At 52.1% G+C, this 27569-nt stretch overlaps 1 protein-coding gene across 1 annotated transcript in view; it reads left to right on the top strand.

Annotated features, from left to right (window-relative positions):
* Positions 1-27084, top strand: part of ddx11 (DEAD/H (Asp-Glu-Ala-Asp/His) box helicase 11) — a 76473-nt gene extending 49389 nt beyond the window's left edge. Inside the window, exons 20-27 of the mRNA XM_086008576.1 lie at positions 4892-4995; positions 8033-8182; positions 14538-14606; positions 15338-15438; positions 20411-20495; positions 24021-24096; positions 25817-25971; positions 26786-27084. Coding sequence (XP_085864702.1) covers positions 4892-4995; positions 8033-8182; positions 14538-14606; positions 15338-15438; positions 20411-20495; positions 24021-24096; positions 25817-25971; positions 26786-26824 — 779 coding nt within the window. The 3' untranslated portion in view covers positions 26825-27084. The remainder of the gene's footprint in view (positions 1-4891; positions 4996-8032; positions 8183-14537; positions 14607-15337; positions 15439-20410; positions 20496-24020; positions 24097-25816; positions 25972-26785) is intronic.
* The last annotated feature ends 485 nt before the right edge of the window (positions 27085-27569 follow it).

Raw genomic sequence — 27569 nt, 5'->3', positions numbered from 1 at the left:
ACCTGTGCTATTGTCTGAGCATTGTAATAGTGACTGACCTGTGCTATTGTCTGAGCATTGTAATAGTGACTGACCTGTGCTATTGTCTGAGCATTGTAATAGTGACTGACCCGAGCTATGGTCTGAGCACTGTAATAGTGACTGACCTGTGCTATGGTCTGAGCATTGTAATAGTGACTGACCCGAGCTATGGTCTGAGCACTGTAATAGTGACTGACCCGAGCTATGGTCTGAGCACTGTAATAGTGACTGACCCGAGCTATGGTCTGAGCACTGTAATAGTGACTGACCTGTGCTATTGTCTGAGCACTGTAATAGTGACTGACCTGTGCTATGGTCTGAGCACTGTAATAGTGACTGACCTGTGCTATTGTCTGAGCACTGTAATAATGACTGACCTGTGCCATTCACAGAATCACAGAAACCCCACCGTGCAGATAGAGGCCATTTCGGCCCATCGAGCCTGCACCGACACATATCCCACCCGATCCCCGTAACCCCTACACCAACACATATCCCACCCTATCCCTGTAACCCCACGTATTTAATCCCCCTAACACTAAGGGTCAATTTATCATAGCCAATCAACCTAACCCGCACATCTTTGGACTGTGGGAGGAAACCGGAGCACCCGGAGAAAACCCACGCAAACACGGGGAGAATGTGCAAACTCCACACAGACAGTCACCCGAGGCCGGATTCGAACCCGGGTCTCTGGCGCTGTGAGGCAACAGTGCTAACCATTATGCCACCGTGCTGCCATTGTCTGAGCACTGTAATAGTGACTGACCCGAGCTATTGTCCGAGCACTGTAATAGTGACTGACCCGAGCTATTGTCCGAGCACTGTAATAGTGACTGACCTGTGCTATTGTCTGAGCACTGTAATAGTGACTGACCTGTGCTATTGTCTGAGCACTGTAATAGTGACTGACCCGAGCTATTGTCTGAGCACTGTAACAGTGACTGACCCGAGCTATTGTCCGAGCACTGTAATAGTGACTGACCCGAGCTATTGTCCGAGCACTGTAATAGTGACTGACCCGAGCTATTGTCTGAGCACTGTAATAGTGACTGACCTGAGCTATTGTCTGAGCACTGTAATAGTGACTGACCCGAGCTATTGTCCGAGCACTGTAATAGTGACTGACCCGAGCTATTGTCCGAGCACTGTAACAGTGACTGACCCGAGCTATTGTCCGAGCACTGTAATAGTGACTGACCCGAGCTATGGTCTGAGCACTGTAATAGTGACTGACCCGAGCTATGGTCTGAGCACTGTAATAGTGACTGACCCGAGCTATGGTCTGAGCACTGTAATAGTGACTGACCCGAGCTATGGTCTGAGCACTGTAATAGTGACTGACCTGTGCTATTGTCTGAGCACTGTAATAGTGACTGACCCGAGCTATGGTCTGAGCACTGTAACAGTGACTGACCCGAGCTATTGTCCGAGCACTGTAATAGTGACTGACCCGAGCTATTGTCCGAGCACTGTAATAGTGACTGCTGATTTTTTTTTTATGTATTCTCGGGTGTGCGCCTTACTGGCAAAGCCAGGCATCCCTAGTTACCCTGAGAAGGTGGTGGTAGGTCTTACTCTTGAACCACTTTTAGCCATTTGATACAATTAAGTGGCTTGTTAGGCCACTTCAGAGGGCAGCCACATTGGTGTGAGACTTCTCTTTTGAGTAGAGGTTCCTTCCTTGATGTAAAGTCTCCTTATTCTCACTTATCACAGAGGCATCTTCATTCCTTTGCCTCCAGTTACTCGGAAATATACAGCTGCATCGGGCATGGAAGCACCTCTCCTTTCTAGGATAGGGGCAACCTCGTTCCCTTGTTATTGAGAGATTTGGTACTTGTCCTCAGCACAGCCCAACCTATCCCAGGATAATAGAATTGGGCCAACCAGACTTTGTGGCCGAGTCTGAGAGTGCTGCACCAGAACTGTAGTTAGTTCCAAACAGGTTGGTCTGGTGTTCCGTGAGGAGGATTAAATACCTTTGATCCCTGAGCCTCAACCCAGCCTTTGTGGTACTCAACACCTTCCCAATGAGAAGCTACGGTCCAGCCGGGTAGTCATCCCTTCCACTGCTGGTAGACGTGTCTCGGACCACCTCCATGCAGCAGCAGACTGCAGCGTGTCCCCAGGTGTATACCTATCGTCTAAAGTACACTTGTTGTCAATAGACCTATTTTTATTGACAATGAATCATCAAGTGCCCGGCTTCTGTTGAACGATTGTGGAGAGATTAGGATGGAGGGGAGACGGCCGCCCATTCCCATGAATGGCTTCTTTAGCTGTTTCCTTTCATCCCCATTATCTTTTAAAATATTTGAGCAGATAGCTGATAGTGAAGTTGGTGTTTTGCCATTCATTGTTCTCAGAAGTCCTGGCTCTTTGATATCCTGGAGTTAAGCAGTGCCATGGGAGGGACTTCCTTGCTCAGCTGCCTGGTCAGATCCTTCACCCAGATCCTCCAAGCTTCCATTTTATGGCTTGGAGTTAAGAGAATGCATTTCCTAGACGTGGAACTAATCACTTTCGAGGTTGATGCTCTGTTAGTCTGATGGTGTGCGGAGGTCAATGCTCTGTTGGTCTGATGGTGCGCGGAGGTCGATGCGCTGTTGGTCTGATGGTGTTTGGAGGTCGATGCTCTGTTGGTCCGATGGTGTGCGGAGGTCGATGCGCTGTTGGTCTGATGGTGTGCGGAGGTCGATGCGCTGTTGGCCTCATGGTGTGCGGAGGTCGATGCGCAGTTGGTCTGATGGTGTGCGGAGGTCGATGCTCTGATGGTCTGCGGAGGTCGATGCACTGTTTGTCTGATGGTGTGCGGAGGTCGATGCGCTGTTGGTCTGATGTGCGGAGGTCGATGCGCAGTTGGTCTGATGGTCTGCGGAGGTCGATGCACTGTTTGTCTGATGGTGTGCGGAGGTCGATGCGCAGTTGGTCTGTTGGTGTGCGGAGGTCGATGCGCAGTTGGTCTGTTGGTGTGCGGAGGTCGATGCTCTGTTGGCCTGATGGTGTGCGGAGGTCGATGCGCTGTTGGTCTGATGGTGTGCGGAGGTCGATGCACTGTTGGTCTGATGGTGTGCGGAGGTTGATGCACTGTTTGTCTGATGGTGTGCGGAGGTCGATGCACTGTTGGTCTGATGGTGTGCGGAGGTCGATGCTCTGATGGTCTGCGGAGGTCGATGCACTGTTTGTCTGATGGTGTGCGGAGGTCGATGCGCTGTTGGTCTGATGTGCGGAGGTCGATGCGCAGTTGGTCTGATGGTCTGCGGAGGTCGATGCACTGTTTGTCTGATGGTGTGCGGAGGTCGATGCGCAGTTGGTCTGTTGGTGTGCGGAGGTCGATGCGCAGTTGGTCTGTTGGTGTGCGGAGGTCGATGCTCTGTTGGCCTGATGGTGTGCGGAGGTCGATGCTATGTTGGTCTGATGGTGTGCGGAGGTCGATGCGCAGTTGGTCTGTTGGTGTGCGGAGGTCGATGCTCTGTTGGCCTGATGGTGTGCGGAGGTCGATGCTCTGTTGCTCTGATGGTGTTTGGAGGTCGATGCGCTGTTGGTCTGATGGTGTGCGGAGGTCGATGCGCTGTTGGCCTGATGGTGTGCGGAGGTCGATGCGCTGTTGGCCTGATGGTGTGCGGAGGTCGATGCTCTGTTGCTCTGATGGTGTTTGGAGGTCGATGCACTGTTGGCCTGATGGTGTGCGGAGGTCGATGCGCTGTTGGTCTGATGGTGTGCGGAGGTCGATGCGCTGTTGGTCTGATGGTGTGCGGAGGTCGATGCGCTGTTGGCCTGATGGTGTGCGGAGGTCGATGCGCTGTTGGCCTGATGGTGTGCGGAGGTCGATGCGCTGTTGGCCTGATGGTGTGCGGAGGTCGATGCGCTGTTGGCCTGATGGTGTGCGGAGGTCGATGCGCTGTTGGTCTGATGGTGTGCGGAGGTCGATGCGCTGTTGGCCTGATGGTGTGCGGAGGTCGATGCTCTGTTGGTCTCATGGTGTGCGGAGGTCGATGCGCTGTTGGTCTGATGGTGTGCGGAGCTCGAGGCGCTGTTGGTCTGGTGTTTGGAGGTTGATGCCCTGTTGGTCTGATGGTGTGCGGAGGTCGATGCTCTGTTGATCTGATGGTGTGCGGAGGTCGATGCGCTGTTGGTCTGGTGTTTGGAGGTTGATGCCCTGTTGATCTGATGGTGTGCGGAGGTTGATGCCCTGTTGATCTGATGGTGTGCGGAATCTAAGTAACACCAAAGCTCTTGTAAATCTCTAATCCTTTGGATCAAAATGAACTGTGGCTTCAAAATAGGCCACTTTATAAGGTGATGTTCTGGATGCTAGTCACAGAATCACAGAAACCCCACAGTGCAGATAGAGGCCATTTCGGCCCATCGAGCCTGCACCGACACATATCCCACCTGATCCCCGTAACCCCACGTATTTAATCCCCCTAACACTAAGGGTCAATTTATCATAGCCAATCAACCTAACCCGCACATCTTTGGACTGTGGGAGGAAACCGGAGCACCCGGAGGAAACCCACGCAAACACGGGGAGAATGTGCAAACTCCACACAGTCAGTCGCCCGAGGCCGGATTCGAACCCGGGTCCCTGGCGCTGTGAGCCGTGATGGGATGTTGTCCCTTGAAATTTTTATTCCAGATGTAACAAAGAGCCTGGCTTGACTTCCTTGTGTAGGTTGCCTTAACCTGAAGTCTGGAGTCAACCTGTCGAGGGGTGCTAAATGCTGCAAAAGCTCTAACAAAGGTTTTTGAAGAGAAAATGGTGAAATTCACAACCAGTTCCATTATACGAGCTGGCAACTTCTTGTGATACGTTTAGTGTGAAACCTTCTGTTTATCTCACTGTTCTTCTCCCCTAACCTCTTAGGTCACGTAATTCCACCAGAAAACATCTTGCCCATAATCCTCTGTAGTGGTCCATCAGGACAGCAGCTTGAATTCACCTATCAGAAGAGGGACAAGCCACAACTGGTGGGTATTTCACTCCATGCAGCATTCCCGCTGCTGTCTCCGAAATCTGAAATACCTCCGCAAATCTCAATAAAGAATGGTGTTTCTGCCTAAACTGCTGCTATCTGCCTGATTTAGTGGTTGAAAATCTTTGTGAAACTTGTTGTGTTGTGCTTAAAGCTGGGTGGGAGGACCTGTTAACACGAGCATATTGGGAGCCACGCACAATCCACAAGTTAAGGAATCACAAGGAAGTCTGGGAGCGAAGTACGCTTTTGTTGAAGAAACTGTTTCCACTGGCAGGAGTGTTAGTAACCAGAGGATACAGATTTAAGAAGGGAGATGAGACATTTTTTACGATCTGGAATGCACTGCCTGAAAAGGGGGATGGAAGCAGATTTGATAGTAAATTTCAGATGGGAATTGGCTACATACTTGCAAAGGAAAAAATTGCAGGGCTATGCGATAAGAGCGTGGGAGTGGGACTAATTGGACAGCTCTTTCAAAGAGCCGGCACAGGCATGATGGGCCAAATGGCTTCCTTCTGTGCCAGAAGATTCTTTGGAAAATAGCCTCTGCTTGTCTTTGACCTTTTGGCCCCTTTCAGTCTCATTGTTGATTAGGCTCGAGAAAAGATTCAAGTTTAGTGATTCCTTCTGCCTGGCCAAACCTTAGAACTCAGAAGTGGACTGCTGAACTATGCAGTTTTTATCCCCTTGAAGTGTTGGAGCTGCCCGTGATGGGAAACCTGAAACATTTCCTTTCAGATGTTTCTGCACAAGTAGTAAAACCCAGGCATGCTTTCTTCGTGCATTGGCTCAGAGAGGGTCACAGCTGAGCCCCAATCTGACCTCACACAACGGCCTCTAACTAGAATTACTGGATAGTGATCAGGATACGTTACAGCTGTGGTGTAAGGATTATCACAGCTGTGATGTAAGGATTATCACAGAGCTGTAGTGTAAGGATTATCACAGTGCTCTGGTGTAAGGATTATCACAGAGCTGTGGTGTAAGGATTATCACAGAGCTGTGGTGTAAGGATTATCAGAGCGCTGTGGTGTAAGGATTATCACAGAGCTGTGGTGTAAGGATTATCACAGAGCTGTGGTGTAAGGATTATCACAGAGCTGTGGTGTAAGGATTATCACAGAGCTGTGGTGTAAGGATTATCACAGCTGTGGTGTAAGGATTATCACAGCTGTGGTGTAAGGATTATCACAGCTGTGGTGTAAGGATTATCACAGCTGTGGTGTAAGGATTATCACAGAGCTGTGGTGTAAGGATTATCACAGCGCTGTGGTGTAAGGATTATCACAGAGCTGTGGTGTAAGGATTATCGCAGAGCTGTGGTGTAAGGATTATCGCAGAGCTGTGGTTTAAGGATTATCGCAGAGCTGTGGTGTAAGGATTATCGCAGAGCTGTGGTGTAAGGATTATCACAGAGCTGTGGTGTAAGGATTATCACAGAGCTGTGGTGTAAGGATTATCACAGAGCTGTGGTGTAAGGATTATCACAGAGCTGTGGTGTAAGGATTATCACAGCTGTGGTGTAAGGATTATCACAGCTGTGGTGTAAGGATTATCACAGAGCTGTGGTGTAAGGATTATCACAGCGCTGTGGTGTAAGGATTATCACAGAGCTGTGGTGTAAGGATTATCGCAGAGCTGTGGTGTAAGGATTATCGCAGAGCTGTGGTGTAAGGATTATCACAGAGCTGTGGTGTAAGGATTATCACAGAGCTGTGGTGTAAGGATTATCACAGCTGTGGTGTAAGGATTATCACAGCTGTGGTGTAAGGATTATCACAGAGCTGTGGTGTAAGGATTATCACAGCGCTGTGGTGTAAGGATTATCACAGAGCTGTGGTGTAAGGATTATCACAGAGCTGTGGTGTAAGGATTATCACAGAGCTGTGGTGTAAGGATTATCACAGCTGTGGTGTAAGGATTATCACAGCTGTGGTGTAAGGATTATCACAGAGCTGTGGTGTAAGGATTATCACAGAGCTGTGGTGTAAGGATTATCACAGCTGTGGTGTAAGGATTATCACAGCTGTGGTGTAAGGATTATCACAGAGCTGTGGTGTAAGGATTATCGCAGAGCTGTGGTGTAAGGATTATCGCAGAGCTGTGGTGTAAGGATTATCGCAGAGCTGTGGTGTAAGGATTATCACAGAGCTGTGGTGTAAGGATTATCACAGAGCTGTGGTGTAAGGATTATCACAGAGCTGTGGTGTAAGGATTATCACAGAGCTGTGGTGTAAGGATTATCACAGAGCTGTGGTGTAAGGATTATCACAGCTGTGGTGTAAGGATTATCACAGCTGTGGTGTAAGGATTATCACAGAGCTGTGGTGTAAGGATTATCACAGCGCTGTGGTGTAAGGATTATCACAGAGCTGTGGTGTAAGGATTATCGCAGAGCTGTGGTGTAAGGATTATCGCAGAGCTGTGGTGTAAGGATTATCACAGCTGTGGTGTAAGGATTATCACAGCTGTGGTGTAAGGATTATCACAGAGCTGTGGTGTAAGGATTATCACAGCGCTGTGGTGTAAGGATTATCACAGAGCTGTGGTGTAAGGATTATCGCAGAGCTGTGGTGTAAGGATTATCGCAGAGCTGTGGTGTAAGGATTATCACAGAGCTGTGGTGTAAGGATTATCAGAGCGCTGTGGTGTAAGGATTATCACAGAGCTGTGGTGTAAGGATTATCACAGAGCTGTGGCGTAAGGATTATCACAGAGCTGTGGTGTAAGGATTATCACAGAGCTGTGGTGTAAGGATTATCACAGAACTGTAGTGGATGGCAGAACTGTTGGATTTTGCTGCTTTTGCCTTCCTGTAAAATAGGCTTGAACGGCATTTTTCTCAAAAGTTTCTGATTAAAGTGGACATTGGCCAAACAGGTCATCATCGCTGGTCCATAAGGCTCAGATTGTTCTGAGCGACCAGGTTTGTAATTGTCTGCAGTATCTGCCAGTCCGGTACGATGCTGATCGGTGGAGGAGGCCCGATATTCTGCACTGTTTTTAACATCAACTCTTGCTCTTTGTAGCTGGATGAATGTGGCCGGGTGCTGGTCAATCTGTGTAAGGTGGTCCCTGGCGGCATTGTGTGCTTCTTTCCATCGTACGAGTATGAAAAACACGTGTACACACACTGGGAAAAGACTGGTCTCCTGGCGCAGCTAGAAGCCAAAAAGAAGGTAACTCGATTGTTGTGTTTCTGTGGCTTTAGCTTTTAGCACCTGGGAGGAGCTATTTTGGAACCACTTTCCTCTTCCTTTGGTCGAAAGTTAGCAGTAGGATATTGGAAAGCCCATTTTTCCAAACAAATCACTGAATGCCCCTTCCTCCCCCCCTCTGCAAAGTTTCATCCTCCCCTCACATCTTAACTTACATAGGTTTCCATTTCACTGTATCTCATTGTGTGCAAGCCACTTTGAGAATTTCTGAGTGATGGGAAAAGACGTTTTGTAATTACAAGTCTTTCTATTCCTCCCACCTGCTTTTTTTCCCGGGGGACCTGTTGGTGCTGTTCCCTGCTGGTTAATGGACCCAGCCACACTGGTGCAAGGAGTCAGTGAGAAGGACTGTGTATCTCCCGCTGCACAAACCCTTCCCTCTGCCCTCCTATCTTCACTCCATTTTGCCCTCATATAAACTCCCCCCATACATACTTCCAGCTACCTCCCTAAGGTCCTCAATTGAGTCTCTACATCCCAGCATGTGCTCATCTCGCTGGGTGACTCCCTCCAGTCCTGCTTCCATCCTCTCGGCACTGAGATGACCCTGACCAGAGTGGCTGTGATCATGATATGTTATCCCCCCTTGTTTCCTCGACCACTCCGTTGTCTTTGATACAATCGACCATGCCACCGTCCTCCATTGCCTCTCCCCTCGTTGTCCAGCTCACACGGTTCCACTCCAACCTGTCTGAACACAGCCAGAGTATCTCCAGCAACAGCTTCTCTTCCAGTTCTCCACGGTGCCCCAAGGGTCTATCCTTTTCCTCCTCCTCTTCCTTATCTATAGCTTCCCCTCGATTATATCATCCACAGGCGTGGGAACAGCTTCCATATGTACTTTGGTGACGGCCAGCTTTACCTGTCCACCACTCAACCACCTCTGTGCTGTAAGACTGCCAGGATGTCATCAAGTCATGGATGAATCACAGCTTCCTGCAAATGAACACTGTGAAGACAGAACCCATCGCTTTTGGTCCCCACTGTAAACTCTGAACCCTTCCCGCTGACTCCATCCCCTCCCTAACACTCACTCTGGTGAGCCGGTCCTTCTGAAACCTGGGTGTCCTGTATGATCCATAGCTGAGCTTCACAGCCAACATCTAGCCACCACCAGGGAAAGTTGATTCAACTCCAAAACATTGCCCATCTCGGCCCCTCCACTGCTGAAACCCTGATCCATGCGTTGTCTTTCCAGACTCGATTCCCTCAACGCCCTCCTGGCTGGTCTCAGTGCTACACCCGCCGTAAGCTTCAACTTGTCCAAATCTCAGCTGCCTGTATCATATCCCACTCACCCATCACACCTGTCCTCGCTGACCTACATTGGCTCCCTGTCTCCCAATACATTCAATTCAAAATCCTCATCTTTATCTCCCTCCATGGTCTCTGCTCACCCTATCTTCTCCACCCTTACAGCTTTCAGTCCTCTAACTCTGGCCTTTTATGCACCCCCCACCCCCCAAACAAAGTTGATGGCAGTGCCTTCAGTCACCTCCTGTGGAATTCTCTCCCTGCATCCCTCCTCTCTACTTCTCACTCCACCTTTTAGTAACCTTTTCAACCAAGCTTTCGGTCTCCCCGCCCAATATTTCTACTTTTGAAGGCTGTATATCAGATGAAGATTATCTCTGAATGAAGGTTGAAATTTGTTTAAGGGTCAAACTGGGCACCAAGATGCTTTTGATGAAAGGAAAGGCTGAAATTTAACTTTGGGTCACGGAATGTGTGGTAACGGATCGGCCAACCGTTCTACAACCTGCCCAGCTTTCCTTCCCATGGAAGTCCGTGCGGGGGGGAGGCGGAAGTACAGGGGTGGGAGAGTGTGACAGGTGGGGCGGGGGGTGAAGTACAGGGGTGGGAGAGTGATAGGCGGGGTGGGAGAGTGTGATGGGCGGGGCGGGGGGTGAAGTACAGGGGTGGGAGAGTGACAGGCGGGGTGGGAGAGTGTGATGGGCGGGGCGGGGGGTGAAGTACAGGGGTGGGAGAGTGTGACAGGCGGGGTGGGAGAGTGTGATGGGCGGGGTGGGAGAGTGTGACAGGCGGGGCGGGGGTGAAGTACAGGGGTGGGAGTGTGACAGGTGGGGCGGGGTGGAAGTACAGGGGTGGGAGAGTGACAGGCGGGGCAGGGGGTGAAGTACAGGGGTGGGAGAGTGTGACAGGCGGGGCGGGGGTGAAGTACAGGGGTGGGAGAGTGTGACAGGCGGGGCGGGGTGGAAGTACAGGGGTGGGAGAGTGTGACAGGCGGGGCGGGGTGGAAGTACAGGGGTGGGAGAGTGACAGGCGGGGCAGGGGGTGAAGTACAGGGGTGGGAGAGTGTGACAGGCGGGGCGGGGGGTGAAGTACAGGGGTGGGAGAGTGTGACGGGCGGGGGGTGAAGTACGGGGTGGGAGAGTGACAGGCGGGGCGGGGGGTGAAGTACAGGGGTGGGAGGGTGTGAGGCGGGGCAGGGGGTGAAGTACAGGGGTGGGAGAGTGTGAAAGGCGGGGTGGGAGAGTGTGATGGGCGGGGTGGGAGAGTGTGACAGGCGGGGCGGGGGGTGAAGTACAGGGGTGGGAGAGTGTGACAGGCGGGGCAGGGGTGAAGTACAGGGGTGGGAGAGTGCGACAGGCGGGGCGGGGGGTGAAGTACAGGGGTGGGAGAGTGTGACGGGCGGGGGGTGAAGTACGGGGTGGGAGAGTGACAGGCGGGGCGGGGGGTGAAGTACAGGGGTGGGAGAGTGTGAGGCGGGGCAGGGGGTGAAGTACAGGGGTGGGAGAGTGTGAAAGGCGGGGTGGGAGAGTGTGATGGGCGGGGTGGGAGAGTGTGACAGGCGGGGCGGGGGGTGAAGTACGGGGTGGGAGAGTGACAGGCGGGGCGGGGGGTGAAGTACAGGGGTGGGAGAGTGTGACAGGCGGGGCGGGGGGTGAAGTACGGGGTGGGAGAGTGACAGGCGGGGCGGGGGTGAAGTACGGGGGTGGGAGAGTGCGACAGGCGGGGCGGGGGGTGAAGTACAGGGGTGGGAGAGTGTGACAGGCGGGGCGGGGGGTGAAGTACAGGGGTGGGAGAGTGCGACGGGCGGGGGGTGAAGTACGGGGGTGGGAGAGTGCGACAGGCGGGGCGGGGGGTGAAGTACAGGGGTGGGAGAGTGCGACGGGCGGGGGGTGAAGTACGGGGGTGGGAGAGTGCGACAGGCGGGGCGGGGGGTGAAGTACAGGGGTGGGAGAGTGTGACAGGCGGGGCGGGGGGTGAAGTACAGGGGTGGGAGAGTGACAGGCGGGGCGGGGGGTGAAGTACAGGGGTGGGAGAGTGACAGGCGGGGCGGGGGGTGAAGTACGGGGTGGGAGAGTGTGACAGGCGGGGCGGGGGGTGAAGTACAGGGGTGGGAGAGTGTGACGGGCGGGGGTGAAGTACGGGGTGGGAGAGTGTGACGGGCGGGGGGTGAAGTACGGGGTGGGAGAGTGACAGGCGGGGCGGGGGGTGAAGTACGGGGTGGGAGAGTGTGACAGGCGGGGCGGGGGGTGAAGTACAGGGGTGGGAGAGTGCGACAGGCGGGGCGGGGGGTGAAGTACAGGGGTGGGAGAGTGTGACAGGCGGGGCGGGGTGGAAGTACAGGGGTGGGAGAGTGCGACAGGCGGGGCGGGGGGTGAAGTACAGGGGTGGGAGAGTGTGACGGGCGGGGCGGGGTGGAAGTACAGGGGTGGGAGAGTGCGACGGGCGGGGCGGGGGGTGAAGTACAGGGGTGGGAGAGTGTGACAGGCGGGGCGGGGTGGAAGTACAGGGGTGGGAGAGTGTGACAGGCGGGGCGGGGTGGAAGTACAGGGGTGGGAGAGTGACAGGCGGGGCAGGGGGTGAAGTACAGGGGTGGGAGAGTGTGAAAGGCGGGGTGGGAGAGTGTGATGGGCGGGGTGGGAGAGTGTGACAGGCGGGGCGGGGGGTGAAGTACAGGGGTGGGAGAGTGTGACAGGCGGGGCGGGGGTGAAGTACAGGGGTGGGAGAGTGCGACAGGCGGGGCGGGGGGTGAAGTACAGGGGTGGGAGAGTGTGACGGGCGGGGGGTGAAGTACGGGGTGGGAGAGTGACAGGCGGGGCGGGGGGTGAAGTACAGGGGTGGGAGAGTGTGACAGGCGGGGCAGGGGGTGAAGTACAGGGGTGGGAGAGTGTGAAAGGCGGGGTGGGAGAGTGTGACAGGCGGGGCGGGGGGTGAAGTACGGGGTGGGAGAGTGACAGGCGGGGCGGGGGGTGAAGTACAGGGGTGGGAGAGTGTGACAGGCGGGGCGGGGGGTGAAGTACGGGGTGGGAGAGTGACAGGCGGGGCGGGGGTGAAGTACGGGGGTGGGAGAGTGCGACAGGCGGGGCGGGGGGTGAAGTACAGGGGTGGGAGAGTGTGACAGGCGGGGCGGGGGGTGAAGTACAGGGGTGGGAGAGTGCGACGGGCGGGGGTTGAAGTACGGGGGTGGGAGAGTGCGACAGGCGGGGCGGGGGGTGAAGTACAGGGGTGGGAGAGTGCGACGGGCGGGGGGTGAAGTACGGGGGTGGGAGAGTGCGACAGGCGGGGCGGGGGGTGAAGTACAGGGGTGGGAGAGTGTGACAGGCGGGGCGGGGTGGAAGTACAGGGGTGGGAGAGTGTGACAGGTGGGGCGGGGGGTGAAGTACAGGGGTGGGAGAGTGTGAAAGGCGGGGTGGGAGAGTGTGACAGGCGGGGCGGGGGGTTAAGTACGGGGTGGGAGAGTGACAGGCGGGGCGGGGGGTGAAGTACAGGGGTGGGAGAGTGTGACAGGCGGGGCGGGGGGTGAAGTACGGGGTGGGAGAGTGACAGGCGGGGCGGGGGTGAAGTACGGGGGTGGGAGAGTGCGACGGGCGGGGGGTGAAGTACAGGGGTGGGAGAGTGTGACAGGCGGGGCGGGGGGTGAAGTACAGGGGTGGGAGAGTGCGACGGGCGGGGGTTGAAGTACGGGGGTGGGAGAGTGCGACAGGCGGGGCGGGGGGTGAAGTACAGGGGTGGGAGAGTGCGACGGGCGGGGGGTGAAGTACGGGGGTGGGAGAGTGCGACAGGCGGGGCGGGGGGTGAAGTACAGGGGTGGGAGAGTGTGACAGGCGGGGCGGGGGGTGAAGTACAGGGGTGGGAGAGTGACAGGCGGGGCGGGGGGTGAAGTACAGGGGTGGGAGAGTGACAGGCGGGGCGGGGGGTGAAGTACGGGGTGGGAGAGTGTGACAGGCGGGGCGGGGGGTGAAGTACAGGGGTGGGAGAGTGTGACGGGCGGGGGGTGAAGTACGGGGTGGGAGAGTGTGACGGGCGGGGGGTGAAGTACGGGGTGGGAGAGTGACAGGCGGGGCGGGGGGTGAAGTACGGGGTGGGAGAGTGTGACAGGCGGGGCGGGGTGGAAGTACAGGGGTGGGAGAGTGTGACAGGCGGGGCGGGGGGTGAAGTACAGGGGTGGGAGAGTGCGACAGGCGGGGCGGGGGGTGAAGTACAGGGGTGGGAGAGTGTGACAGGCGGGGCGGGGTGGAAGTACAGGGGTGGGAGAGTGTGACAGGTGGGGCGGGGGGTGAAGTACAGGGGTGGGAGAGTGCGACAGGCGGGGCGGGGGGTGAAGTACGGGGTGGGAGAGTGTGACAGGCGGGGCGGGGGGTGAAGTACAGGGGTGGGAGAGTGTGACGGGCGGGGGGTGAAGTACGGGGTGGGAGAGTGTGACGGGCGGGGGGTGAAGTACGGGGTGGGAGAGTGACAGGCGGGGCGGGGGGTGAAGTACGGGGTGGGAGAGTGTGACAGGCGGGGCGGGGTGGAAGTACAGGGGTGGGAGAGTGCGACAGGCGGGGCGGGGGGTGAAGTACAGGGGTGGGAGAGTGTGACAGGCGGGGCGGGGGGTGAAGTACAGGGGTGGGAGAGTGCGACAGGCGGGGCGGGGGGTGAAGTACAGGGGTGGGAGAGTGTGACGGGCGGGGCGGGGTGGAAGTACAGGGGTGGGAGAGTGCGACGGGCGGGGCGGGGGGTGAAGTACGGGGTGGGAGAGTGACAGGCGGGGCGGGGGTGAAGTACAGGGGTGGGAGAGTGTGACAGGCGGGGCGGGGGGGTGAAGTACGGGGTGGGAGAGTGTGACAGGCGGGGCGGGGGGTGAAGTGAGATAGGCGGAGTGGGGGGGTGGGTGACTAATCTGAATTTCACCCCCCCTTGTTTAGTCTGTTGCCGTTCTCCACCTGTGTTCTGTGCCTGTTCCTGTGTGAATTACTTTTCTGTAATGCCAGCACAACATAGCTGGATAAATCCATGAGCTCCGCGGTGATGCTTGGGCTGTGATTCTGTCGACTAAATTGCTTTCATTTATTTGATGCCATAGATTTTCCAGGAGCCTAAAAAGGCCAGTCAAGTGGAGCAGGTGCTGTCTGAATACTCCAGGTGTATCCAGGTATGTACCAGGGCGTACTTCAATGTCTGATGCTTCAGGAGTGGGTTGAGCTGCTTTCCAATGGCGGTGTTTTCTGTGGTACACCGTCGGAGGGTGGAGTAAAATGGCCTGAGGAGGGTATTGAGTTTGAAATCAGCTTTAGAATGAGATTGTTGCACACAGCAGACTGCAGGCAGTTCAGAAGTAGAAGTCGAGCCACATGTACTTTGCAGGTTGAGTGTCCTGTTGTCTACCTCGGTGTAGGGCACAGTGACAGAAGCCAGGCATGGGCCGCAGTCTATGCTGAGTCAGCAGGGGTGGGAATGCTACAACTGGACCTCCAGCCCTCCCTACAAAGGAGGGAGGAAAATAGCCTCGAGCCCCATTCCTGACTGCTATCTGCCGATTCCTGTTGGAAGCAGCATGGGTGTGGATGTTGGATGAGGACCGGGCTGGGCTGTGCCTATTGCCCTCACGGTCAAACAGCCTGGACAAGGTACCGGAGGGAGGGCTGACCTGTACCTCCAGCGAGAGTCATCACCTTCAGAAAAACCTGGGTTCTTGTAGAGCATCTCGGTCATCGCTGCGTGCTAGAGGTGATGGGGTTTCAAATCTTTGACGTGATTGGATAAGAACAGAGACTGAGAAGCAGCTTATTGATCCGTATTGTTAGTGAGAGAGAAGCGAAAGTCGGGGTTGATTTTTGGAACTCGATGACCACTGCAGTTACTTTATTTTCTGGTGACCTACAGCACTCGAGCCGATCGCCAGGCCTGGTCACTGGGGCTCTGCTCTTCTCTGTGGTTGGGGGAAAGATGAGCGAAGGCATCAACTTCTCAGATGACCTGGGCAGGTAGGAATTAATAATCTGATTGCTCCAAGATTCTTGCAGCTTGATTTTTGGCCACACCAGTTGCAAATGTTGCTGCTACAATGCTGGATTTTGCTTTCCCCTTCCACAGGTGAATGAAGAGAGGGCACCAAGGTTGGCCCTCCTGGATTGCCCACTGTGGGAATAGGCCTTTCACTATTCTGCAGTGTGAAAGCAGGTGAAACAGTGGTCATTACCAGAATAGTTGACATAGCTGGGACCCGCCACCAGCTGGGACACCAGATTTATCGTGGCGAGGTGCCTGGAAGGGGTGCTTTTTCCATGGCTCCTTGCCTTTGTTTACCTGATACACTGATGCATGGAGGTTTTTGGCACATTTGCTCCATCTCTTCCTGCGAGGTGGGAGAAAGGCTCTCTTGTGTGGAACTGTGTACCCCTGAAAGGCATTGTAAAATAAAATGGGCTTTGCTGTGAAGGTTCAATATTCTGATATTCTCATGCAACAGCATATACCATTACCTTCAAAGGGGTACGTAAGAATGGTCAAGGATGAGAATGTGTCCTTCAGCTCATGAAAGCTCACCCTTCTAGTCCCCTAACTCTCCTATTGAAGCTCCTCCCTCTAGTCACCTAACTCTCCTATTGAAGCTCCTCCTCCTAGTCCCCTAACTCTCCTATGGAAGCTCCTCCCTCTAGTCCCCTAACTCTCCTATGGAAGCTCCTCCCTCTAGTCCCCTAACTCTCCTATCAAAGCTCCTCCTTCTAGTCCCCTAACTCTCCTATTGAAGCTCATCCTCTAGTCCCCTGACTCTCCTATCAAAGCTCATCCTCTAGTCCCCTAACTCTCCTATCGAAGCTCCTCCTTCTAGTCCCCTAACTCTCCTATGGAAGCTCATCCTCTAGTCCCCTAACTCTCCTATCAAAGCTCATCCTCTAGTCCCCTGACTCTCCTATGGAAGCTCCTCCCTCTAGTCCCCTAACTCTCCTATCAAAGCTCATCCTCTAGTCCCCTGACTCTCCTATCAAAGCTCATCCTCTAGTCCCCTGACTCTCCTATCAAAGCTCATCCTCTAGTCCCCTAACTCTCCTATCGAAGCTCCTCCTTCTAGTCCCCTAACTCTCCTATCAAAGCTCACCCTCTAGTCCCCTAACTCTCCTATTGAAGCTCCTCCCTCTAGTCCCCTAACTCTCCTATCAAAGCTCATCCTCTAGTCCCCTAACTCTCCTATCAAAGCTCATCCTCTAGTCCCCTAACTCTCCTATCAAAGCTCATCCTCTAGTCCCCTAACTCTCCTATCAAAGCTCATCCTCTAGTCCCCTAACTCTCCTATCAAAGCTCATCCTCTAGTCCCCTGACTCTCCTATCAAAGCTCATCCTCTAGTCCCCTAACTCTCCTATCAAAGCTCATCCTCTAGTCCCCTAACTCTCCTATTGAAGCTCCTCCCTCTAGTCCCCTAACTCTCCTATCAAAGCTCATCCTCTAGTCCCCTGACTCTCCTATCAAAGCTCATCCTCTAGTCCCCTAACTCTCCTATTGAAGCTCCTCCCTCTAGTCCCCTAACTCTCCTATGGAAGCTCATCCTCTAGTCCCCTAACTCTCCTATTGAAGCCTGACCCTTTTCACTATATTTGTGATTTAGATGAAGGAGCAGAGAGTGTATATCCAAGTTTGCTGCTGACCCCATTAGGTGAGACAGTAAATAGTGTAGATGGGAGCAGAAAGTTGCAAAGGGACATTGATAGATTAAGTGAGTGGACAAAACTGTGGCAGATGGATTTCAGTATGGGAAAGTGTGAGGTCATCCACTCTGGATCTGAGAAAGATCGATCAGAGTATTTTCTAAATGGCTAGAAGCAGAGAGACTTAGGGGTCCGAGTACAGAAATCAGTAAAAGCTAGCGGACAGGTACAGAAATAATTTAAAAGGCTAATGGAATGTGGGCCTTTATCTCGAGGGCTGGAATACAAAGGGATGGGAGTTCTGTTGCAGTTATATAACGCTCTGGTTAGACCCCGTCTGGAGCGCTGTGTTCAGTTCTGGGCCCCGCACCTCAGGAAGGATATATTGGCCTTGGAGGGGGTGTAGCGCAGATCCACCAGAATGATCCCGGGGCTAAAAGGGCTAAGTTATGAGGACAGGATGCATAGACTAGGCTTGTATTCCCTCGAGTATAGAAGATTAAGGGGTGATCTAATTGAGGTGTTTAAGATGATCAAAGGAGTTGATAGGGTTGATGGAGAGAAACTATTCCTCTGGTGGAGGAGCCCAGAACAAGGAGCATACCCTTAAAATTAGAGCCAGACCGTTCAGGGGTGATGTCAGGAAGCAGTTCTTCACACAAAGGGTAGTGGAAATCTGGAACACTCTCCCTCAAAGAGCTATTGAGGCTGGGGGTCAATTGAAAATTTCAAACTCAGATTGATAGATTTTTGTTAGGGAAAGGTATTGAGGGATATGGAGCAAAGGCGGGTAGATGGAGTGAGGATACAGACCAGCCATGATCTCATTGAATGGTGGAACAGGCTCAAGGGGCTGAATGGCCTTCTCCCAATCCCACGTTGCCTGCCCCTAGTTTCCAGCTGCACTTTGAACAGCCTGTGTCTCTCCTACCCTGCCCAGCAGAGTTTTCCTGACATTTCTCACTGAGCAAATCTGCTTTAAATTGACTTTTAACTGGTTTAAGAATATGTTCCACAGTGCTACTGATCTGGGTTCACTTGCTCAGTATATCCAGTCATTACTTCCCCTCAATAAAGCCCCATTCTGTCTACCTTTGCTCCAGACTAACTGACGCCTCTCAAATCCCCTTCACGCTTGGAAACATTCTTGTTGCTATTTTCTGTACCCTGCATGTATGCCCTTGTTGCAATGTGGCGTGATCAGAATTCAATGCTGGTGAGCAATCTGACTAATGCCTCGTCAAGCCCAGTAATAACACCGGAGACTTTTTATCAAGTGACATGGTTCTGTATCCCAGTGAGTTTTCTGAATTGTTCTTCCATTGTAATTCTATTCCCTTCATTCTATACCTGTGCCGCACATTTCAGTGCCCAGAGTGCAATCCTTCACATTTATCACTGGGAAATATCATTGCTATTTGTGGGTCTAGTTGCATAACAACAGCAACTTGCATTGATATAGCACCTTTAACGTAGTAGAACGTCCCAAGGCGCTTCACAGGAGCGTAAACAGACAAAATTCGACACCGAGCCACATTGGGACAGGTGGCAGTGATCTCGGAGGGTTGTAGGGCTGGAGGAGATTAGAGATAGGGAGGGACGAGGCCGTGGAGGGATTTGAACACAAGGATGAGAATTTTAAAATCGAGTCGTTGCCAGTGTAGCTCGGCAAGCACGGGGGCGATGGGTGAACGGGACTTGGTGCATAAATGATCTACATCAATGGTTCTCAAACTGGGTCCTGGGGGTCTGTCGAGACTTTCCAGGAGGGTCCGCGGCCAGAGGTCATTTCAAACCTGCTCCTAGTTATAAAACCGGCACTGATTCAGTTCTTGCGAACTATTCTCAAAGGCTGGGCCCGCCTCCTCACAGAGGCCCACAGCTCTCACTCACTTTGCAACGAGCGCTCCCTGCCAGTCCAACCGATTCCTCTCCCTGGCGCCGCGACCCTGTGCCATCCTCCCGACACGTGAGCAGAGCGCCTGCGGGCCCTTCAGACACATGTTCACGCAAACACGTACAATCCCACAGTGCAGCTGTTACAGAACATACCAGTGGGACAGTCTTGTGGCGAGTCATGCTTCCAGCAGCATCCTAGCATGTGCGTGGGTGTTCGTGCCTTCACTCACCTTAGCCAGCCTACTGGCTGCTTTAAAAATTGCCCAGCCCTAAGTGGCTAATAGCGGCCATCTGTTGCTACGGACTGAGTGCCCAGAATTAGTGAGAGAAGCAGGCACACCCATCGCACTAATATTTATAGGTAAATACCTGTTTTCTTAAAAGCATTATTAAACCACTCTTTACATGCAGCACTGTCGTATTATGCGTTTTATATAGTACTAGCTGGGGGAGCCCGGCTTTGCCAGGGCTGTTTTGGGCCGGGCGGTTTAAATTGAGTCCCAGGCTTTGGGGCCTCTCTGTGTCCCTCTGTGAATCTGCTCCTGGGCAACATTTTAAATCGAGTCCCAGGCTTTTGGGCCCTGTCTCTGTGTCCCTCTCTCAATCTGCTGCCAGGCAACATTTCCACCTTTTTAATACCTTGAAAGATGAAAGTGAAAGTACTTATAAAACGTTTTTGGTAAATGTTATGTTATTTTTAAAAGAGATACTAACTTTTTCGAAGTTGGATTAGCAGAGTAGTTTGAGCTGGAAGTAGTGAAGCAATGGCTGCCCGATGCCTGAGTTGAAAAGCATTAGTCCTGCCCACAGACGCAGCGATTGGCCAACCATCAGGCGACTGAACTGTAGGATTGGTCAATCGTGCCGGCACAGGATTGGTTGACCTTGACGTCAGTCAATCAATGCTAATTAGCAGATAATGAGTTTAATTTTGAAGGTTTTTTGCATAACGCGCGAACAATTTTTGTCTGGCCGAAACGTAAATACGCTTAGGACGGTTCTGGAATCGTCAGCTTTCTTTCGACGTAACGCACGTGTAGGTACGCTCTATAACTTTCAAGTTAATTCCAGACAGACAGACAGAATGACAGACAGAAGTATCCTTTTATATATATAAGATTATAATTTAGATGAGGGATCTGTGATTATTAATGGATTTGAAAAGGGGTCCTTCAACCAAAAAAGTTTGAGAACCACTGATCAGGTCCCTTCACAGATCTTCCCAAAGTGCAGCCTCTGACACAACTGCTAACCTTATTTTAGTCCCCTCCAGCATTTTGACAAGCTCATAAGGTGTTGGCATCCATGGTCATTTACATAGATTAGAAAGGCGGGTTTCAGCTCCCTAGCACCTTCCGTGACCTGGCCTCAACCAGTCTTGGTCCATAACGACATAGTTGTGTCATGTTACAGGTGTGTGGTGATGGTCGGAATGCCGTTTCCCAACATCAACTCGCCGGAGCTGCAGGAGAAGATGGCTTATCTGGACAGGACCATGGTATGTTTGGGGTGGGCCTTGAGCACAAACTCCTTTCTAGCCCAGGAGTTGGAATACTTGTATATCGGTGTGCAGGTACCAATGTCCTGTGTCTCAGTGTGGGAGCCCGTTGTAGCTCTAGCCCCACACGGGGTTGCAGCCAATGCGCAGTGATGATCTCTGCCGTCACCCTGAAACGGCCACTGTGCTCTTGTGCAGTATTTATGGGGATGAGTTAAAAGTTTTTCAATTTGCAGCGTGGGCCCAGTTATAAACCACTGTAGCCTTCGAGGGAGAAGCTCAACAAGTAACCACGAGCCTCTGCTCCCAACTTTCAACCTTTACAAAATTCATCTTTTTTGAGCTAACTTTATTTTGAATTTTTAATATATTTATCCCTGCATTCCACCCCCTCCCCTGAAGGTGCTGACTCTCTCCCCCCTCCCCTGAAGGTGCTGACTCTCTCCCCCCCTTCCCCTGAAGGTGCTGACTCTCTCCCCCTTCCCCTGAAGGTGCTGACTCTCTCCCCCCTCCCCTGAAGGTGCTGACTCTCTTTTCCCCCCCCCCTCCCCTGAAGGTGCTGACTCTCTCCCCCCACTCCCATGAAGGTGCTGACTCTCTCCCCCCTCCCCTGAAGGTGCTGACTCTCTCCCCCCTCCCCTGAAGGTGCTGACTCTCTCCCCCTCCCCTGAAGGTGCTGACTCTCTCCCCCTCCCCTGAAGGTGCTGACTCTCTCCCCTTCCCCTGAAGGTGCTGACTCTCTCCCCCTCCCCTGAAGGTGCTGACTCTCTCCCCCTCCCCTGAAGGTGCTGACTCTCTCCCCCTCCCCTGAAGGTGCTGACTCTCTCCCCCTCCCCTGAAGGTGCTGACTCTCTCCCCCTCCCCTGAAGGTGCTGACTCTCTCCCCCTCCCCTGAAGGTGCTGACTCTCTCCCCCTCCCCTGAAGGTGCTGACTCTCTCCCCCTCCCCTGAAGGTGCTGACTCTCTCCCCCTCCCCTGAAGGTGCTGACTCTCCCCCCCCCTCTCCCCTGAAGGTGCTGACTCTTCCCCACCCCCCCTCCCCTGAAGGTGCTGACTCTTCCCCACCCCCCCTCCCCTGAAGGTGCTGACTCTCTCCCCCTTCAGCAGCAAACAACGTGTTGTCCAGTAGTGGCCAACATGGATGAAGCTAATTAAAATGTCTCTCTCTCTCTCTCTCTCTCTCTATTTACTGCACCTAGTGGCAGCTTGTCATAGAGTCATAGAGTTATACAGCACAGAAAGAGGCCCTTCGGCCCATCGTGTCTGCGCCGTCCATCAAGCCCTGTCTAATCTAATCCCATTTTCCAGCATTTGGTCCATAGCCTTGTATGCAATGGCATTTCAAGTGCTCATCCAAATGCTTCTTGAATGTTGTGAGGGTTCCTGCCTCTACCACCCTTTCAGGCAGTGAGTTCCAGACTCCAACCACCCTCTGGGTGAAAAAGTTCCTCCTCAAATCCCCTCTAAACCTCCTGCCCCTTACCTTGAATCTATGCCCCCTTGTTATTGACCCCCCCCTACTAAGGGGAAAAGTTCCTCTTTATCTACCCTATCTATGCCCCTCATCATTTTGTACACCTCAATCAGGTCCCCCCTCAGCCTTCTTTGCTCCAAGGAAAACAACCCCAGCCTGTTTAGTCTTTCTTCATAGCTGAGGCACTCCATCCCAGGTAACATCCTGGTGAATCTTCTCTGCACCCTCTCCAAAGCAATCACATCCTTCCTATAGTGAGGCAACCAGAACTGCACACAGTACTCCAGCTGTGGCCTTACCAGCGTTTTGTACAGCTCCATCATAACCTCCCTGCTCTTATATTCTATGCTTCGGCTAATGAAGGCAAGTATCCCATATGCCTTTTTAACCACCTTATCTACCTGATCCGCTGCCTTCAGGGATCTATGTACATGTACACCAAGGTCCCTCTGACCCTCTGTACTTCCTAGGGTCCTACCACTCATTGTGTATTCCCTTGCCTTATTTGTCCGTCCAAAACGCATCACCTCGCACTTTTCAGGGTTAAATTCCATTTGCCACTTTTCCGCCCATCTGACCAACCCGTTTATATCGTCCTGTAGCCTGAGGCTTTCCTCCTCGCAATTTACCACCCCACCAATTTTCGTGTCATCTGCGAACTTACTGATCATACCTTTTACATTCTCAACCAAATCATTTATGTAGATCACAAACAGCAAGGGACCCAGCACCGATCCCTGAGGTACCCCACTGGACACAGGCTTCCAGTCACAAAAGCAACCTTCGACCATCACCCTCTGCCTCCTGCCACTCAGCCAGTTTAGGATCCAACGTGCCAAGGCACCCTGGATCCCATGGGCTCTTACCTTCTTGACCAGTCTCCTATGCGGGACTTTGTCAAAAGCCTTACTGAAGTCCATGTATACCACATCCACAGCATTTCCCTCATCCACACACCTAGTCACCCCCTCGAAAAATTCAATCAGATTGGTCAGACATGATTTACCCTTGACAAAGCCATGCTGACTATCCCCGATTAATCCTTGCCTCTCCAAGTGGAGACTAATTCTGTCCCTCAGAATTTTTTCCAATAATTTCCCTACCACAGATGTTAGGCTCACTGGCCTGTAATTCCCTGGTTTATCCCTGCTACCCTTCTTGAATAATGGTACTACGTTAGCTGTTCTACAGTCCTCTGGTACATCCCCTATGGCCAGAGAGGTTCTGAAAATTTGTGTCAGAGCCCCTGCAATCTCCTCCTTTGCCTCACACAGCAGCCTGGGATACATCTCGTCCGGGCCTGGGGATTTATCCACTTTTTGGCCTGCTAAAACCGCTAGTACCTCCTCCCTCTCGATGCTAATATGTTCAAGTATATCACAGTCCCCTTGCCCGATTTCTATGTCTACATCGTCTTCCTCCATAGAGAACACAGATGCAAAAAAATCATTTAAAACCCCGCCTACATCATCTGGCTCTACACACAGATTGCCACTTTGGTCCCTAATGGGCCCTACCCTTTTCCCTGGTTATCCTCTTGCCCTTAATATACTTATAAAACATCTTAGGATTTTCCTTTATTTTGCTCGCCAGTGTTATTTCATGGCCCCTCCTCGCTCTCCTAATTTCTTTTTTAAGTATGCCCCTGCACTTTTTATACTCCTCTAGGGCTTCCTCCGTCTTTAGCCTTTTGTAACTGCCAAAAGCCCCCCTTTTTTTCCTAATGCATTTTTGTATATCCCTTGTCATCCAAGGTTCCCTTTGCTTGTTGGTACCACCCTTGACCTTTACAGGAACATGTTGGCGTTGTACTCTCTCTATTTCCCTTCTGAAAGTCTCCCACTGCTTTGATGTGGATTTTCCTATAAGCAGCTGCTCCCAGTCCACTTTGGCCAGATCCTGTTTTGCAGAGTACTGATTACTTTCAAGTTGTAGTTTGCAATTTAATCTGAACTGTGTTATCTAGAACTGGGGTGTAGATTGTAATGTGATCTAGAACCGTGAACATAAAATAAAGTATTTTGCTGCTGTTGTATATTTTAATCCTACAGACAAAAACTGATGGGAAGAGTCCAGGAAAAGTACTAGTGGAAAATTTATGCATGAAAGCTGTCAACCAGTCTATAGGTAAGTGACTGTGTAACAGAGGACAACTTGTTAGTGGTTTGAGAAGATACTAGAGAGCGTCAATATGGTACTGGGTGGGGCCCGTACGTGGATAACATTCAGGTCACGGTGCGACTGTACGAGGGGAGCAATAAGGTCACGGTGAGACCGTACAAGGGGAGCAATAAGGTCACGGTGAGACCGTACAAGGGGAGCAATAAGGTCACGGTGAGACCGTACAAGGGGAGCAATAAGGTCACGGTGAGACCATACAAGGGGAGCAATAAGGTCACGGTGAGACCGTACAAGGGGAGCAATAAGGTCATGGTGAGGCCGTACAAGGGGAGCAATAAGGTCATGGTGAGGCCGTATGAGGGGAACATTAAGGTCACGGTGAGACTGTACGAGGGGAACATTCAGGTCACGGTGAGACTGTACGAGGGGAACATTCAGGTCACGGTGAGACTGTACGAGGGGAATATTCAGGTCACGGTGAGACCGTACGAGGGGAGCAATAAGGTCACGGTGAGACCGTACGAGGGGAATATTGAGGTCACGGTGAGATTGTACAAGGGGATCAATAAGGTCACAGTGATACCGTATAAGGGGATCATTAAGGTCATTGTGGTAACGTACAGTTACATAACCCTATTCATTGTGATTGGGCATTATCCCTCCTCGTCCTCCAACGTCTCTGCAAACTGATGAACCACACTGTCCTCCTCCAAAACCTCTCCATTGTCCAACTGCATGAGACTGTCTTCACTTGGTTTCACTTTTAACTATCTGATCTTAGCCAGAGAATCCCCAGCAATGGCTTTGCCTCCCATCCCCAAACCGTTACCTCTGAAACTCCCCATGGAGAGATTGGGACGATTGGGCTTGTACTCGCAGGAGTTTAGAAGCATGAGAGGGGATCTCATTGAAACTTATAAAATTCTGACAGGACAGGACAGACTAGATGCAGGAAGGATGTTCCTGATGGTCGGGGAGTCCAGAACCAGGAGTCACAGTCTAAGGATAAGGGGTAAGCCATTTAGGACTGAGATGAGGAAGAATTTCTTCACCCAGAGAGTGGTGAACCTGTGGAATTGTCTACCACAGAAGGCAGTAGAGGCCAATTCATTAAATATATTCAAGAAGGAGTTGGATATATTTCTTAAGGCTAAAGGGATCAGGGGAGAAAGCAGGGACAGGGTACTGAATTTGGATGATCAGCCATGATCGCATTGAATGGCGGAGCAGGCTCGAGGGGCCGAATGGCCTACTCCTGCTCCTATCTTCTATGTTTCTTGGTCTCCTCCTTTGCCTCATCTACATGCTGTCCCTTGGGCGACATCATCAGCAGACATGGGATCAGCTTCCACATGTGCATTGACCATAACCAGCTCTCCCCTTCTCTCAACCCCATCACTGGCCCTGTGCTGTCTGACTTGCTCTGACAGCCAGCCGTAGATGAGCCATTATTTCCAACAGCTAAACATTGGGAAGACTGGAGCCGCAGACTTCTCTCCTTTACCACAAACTCTGCTCCCTTGCCGCTCTCGTCACTAACTGTCACAGTCCTTTAATTTTGGCCAGTGGCCTGTCCAGTGGTTTACTGTCTTGAAAGAAGCAATGCAAACCTGCGGGGATGAAAGTGGCTTGTGCTGCCATATAGTGCCCAGAGTCCCTGCCTTGTAGCACGATTGTAATGAAACTGCGAGTGAGCATTCTCAGTCACGCACTCTGCTGTTTGTAGGGCGAGCGATCCGTCACCGTGAGGACTATGCTACGATTGTGCTTTTGGATCATCGCTACACCCGGCCCACCATTCTTAGCAAGTTGCCAGCTTGGATCAGAGGGCGAACGCAGACAGAAGCTTCGTTTGGACCTGCCTTAGGAGCCATTGGAAAGGTGGGTTATCGGAGATGTGACTTAACACCAGTCAGCCTGCCATGGCAGCATGGAGATACCACCAGCTGAGGTTATCGTCAACAGATTGTTTCGAGAATGGATGATGTAACTCCGTGATTTCAAACATGCTCCCTTTATGTAATCACTTGGTTAGCGGAAGAGTCTAGATTAGTACAGGTACACTATCCCTTATCCGAAAGCCTTGGGACCAGCTGAGTTTCGGTTTTCGGAATTTTTCGAATTTCAGAAAGTATTATTATAAGACTGGAAAATTTGTATTTAATATAAATTTTAAAAGTTCAGGCTACCTCTTGCGACTGTTCCGTGTCTCATTCCCCTTCCTGCTTCTCTGGAAAGCCGGATATCGGCTGACTCCTACTAAGCTGGCCCGCAAATCAGGTCGGGGGTGGTTGGGGGGGGAGAAAAGAATATCTGACGGGCCGCGGTTCAAGTCGGGGGAGAAAAGAATATCGGACAGGCCGCGGTTCGGGTCGGGGAGAAAAGAATATCAGACGGGTCAGCGGGCGGAGAAAAGAATTTCGGACGGGCCGCTGTATTGTTGGGTTCACTCTCCCGGTACCTCCTTCACACTGCCCGGCTCGGCCTGCAATCTCCTACCCAGGTGGGAACTCTGTGACCCTCTGCCCTGCTCAGCGTAAGTCATGCGCCACTCTGGTCATGTCGTGCGCACGACTTACGCTGAACGAAAAAACTTTCGGTTTTTAGAGGTTTTCGGAAGTTCGGATAAAGGATAGTCTACCTGTATTGCATTAAATATTTAACAAATCTCCGTGATTTATTTTTTGTGTTGCAGTTCTTCAGTAACAGGAAGTCCTGTGGAGATGCTGAGTAGCTGCAAGGGACCATTGCTGGGATGTGAGACGTTCGTGGTAACAGCAGTCTTACTCGTGAACTTCAACTGCTTCAAGCTGCTCGTTCAGTTACATAGCCTGGTCCCAGTTGTATGAAAATGAAGTAAAGTTGATTCTAATCCTTTCTGTGCTACTTGTTAGTTTTCTGGCGATTGTTTGATATTTACCTGATGACTGCTTATGTGTGAAATGTTTGTATTCTCTTTTGCTGAATCTCTGAATAATTAAAGATAGAGATGGCCTTGTTTGTGTGGAAATCCTGCCTCCCTGCCCTCTGAAGGATTATGTCAGGTACTCTGGTATAGCCTGCATCATTCGAAGGTAACTGGCCGTGTATCCAAGTTCCGGTTGTGATACCACGACTCGTGTGAGCAGAGGCTCCCAAGCCCAGGAAAGGGAGCAACTCAAACATGTAAACTTCACAACAAAACCCGAGAGGGATGCATGTAAAATGGTGGGACTCGTCACCACGAGAGGCATTGGAGATGGTTTCAGGATCCCCGGTTTTATAATAATAAAGGTAAATCCATTAATCACCTAAGAATATTAATTGAAGGAGAACAGATGTATCTTTGACCCTTTTTTGCTCCCAGTTCCTCTTTAAGAGAACTGGCTGAAGAGTGACGACTGTCTACGGCTTATTAGCTGCTTGCCTCTGATCCATGTTACATCCACCAGTTCATTATATTAACAGATAGACAAACAAATTAACGGGAACAGTAGCAT

The sequence above is a fragment of the Somniosus microcephalus genome, chromosome 16 (assembly GCF_052327205.1).
Source record: "Somniosus microcephalus isolate GS21.2 chromosome 16, FLI_Smic_1.0, whole genome shotgun sequence".
NCBI classification, from domain to species: Eukaryota; Metazoa; Chordata; class Chondrichthyes; order Squaliformes; family Somniosidae; genus Somniosus; species Somniosus microcephalus.
Note: the sequence above shows the minus strand (reverse complement) of the source record. Positions and strands in the feature narration are given on the sequence as shown.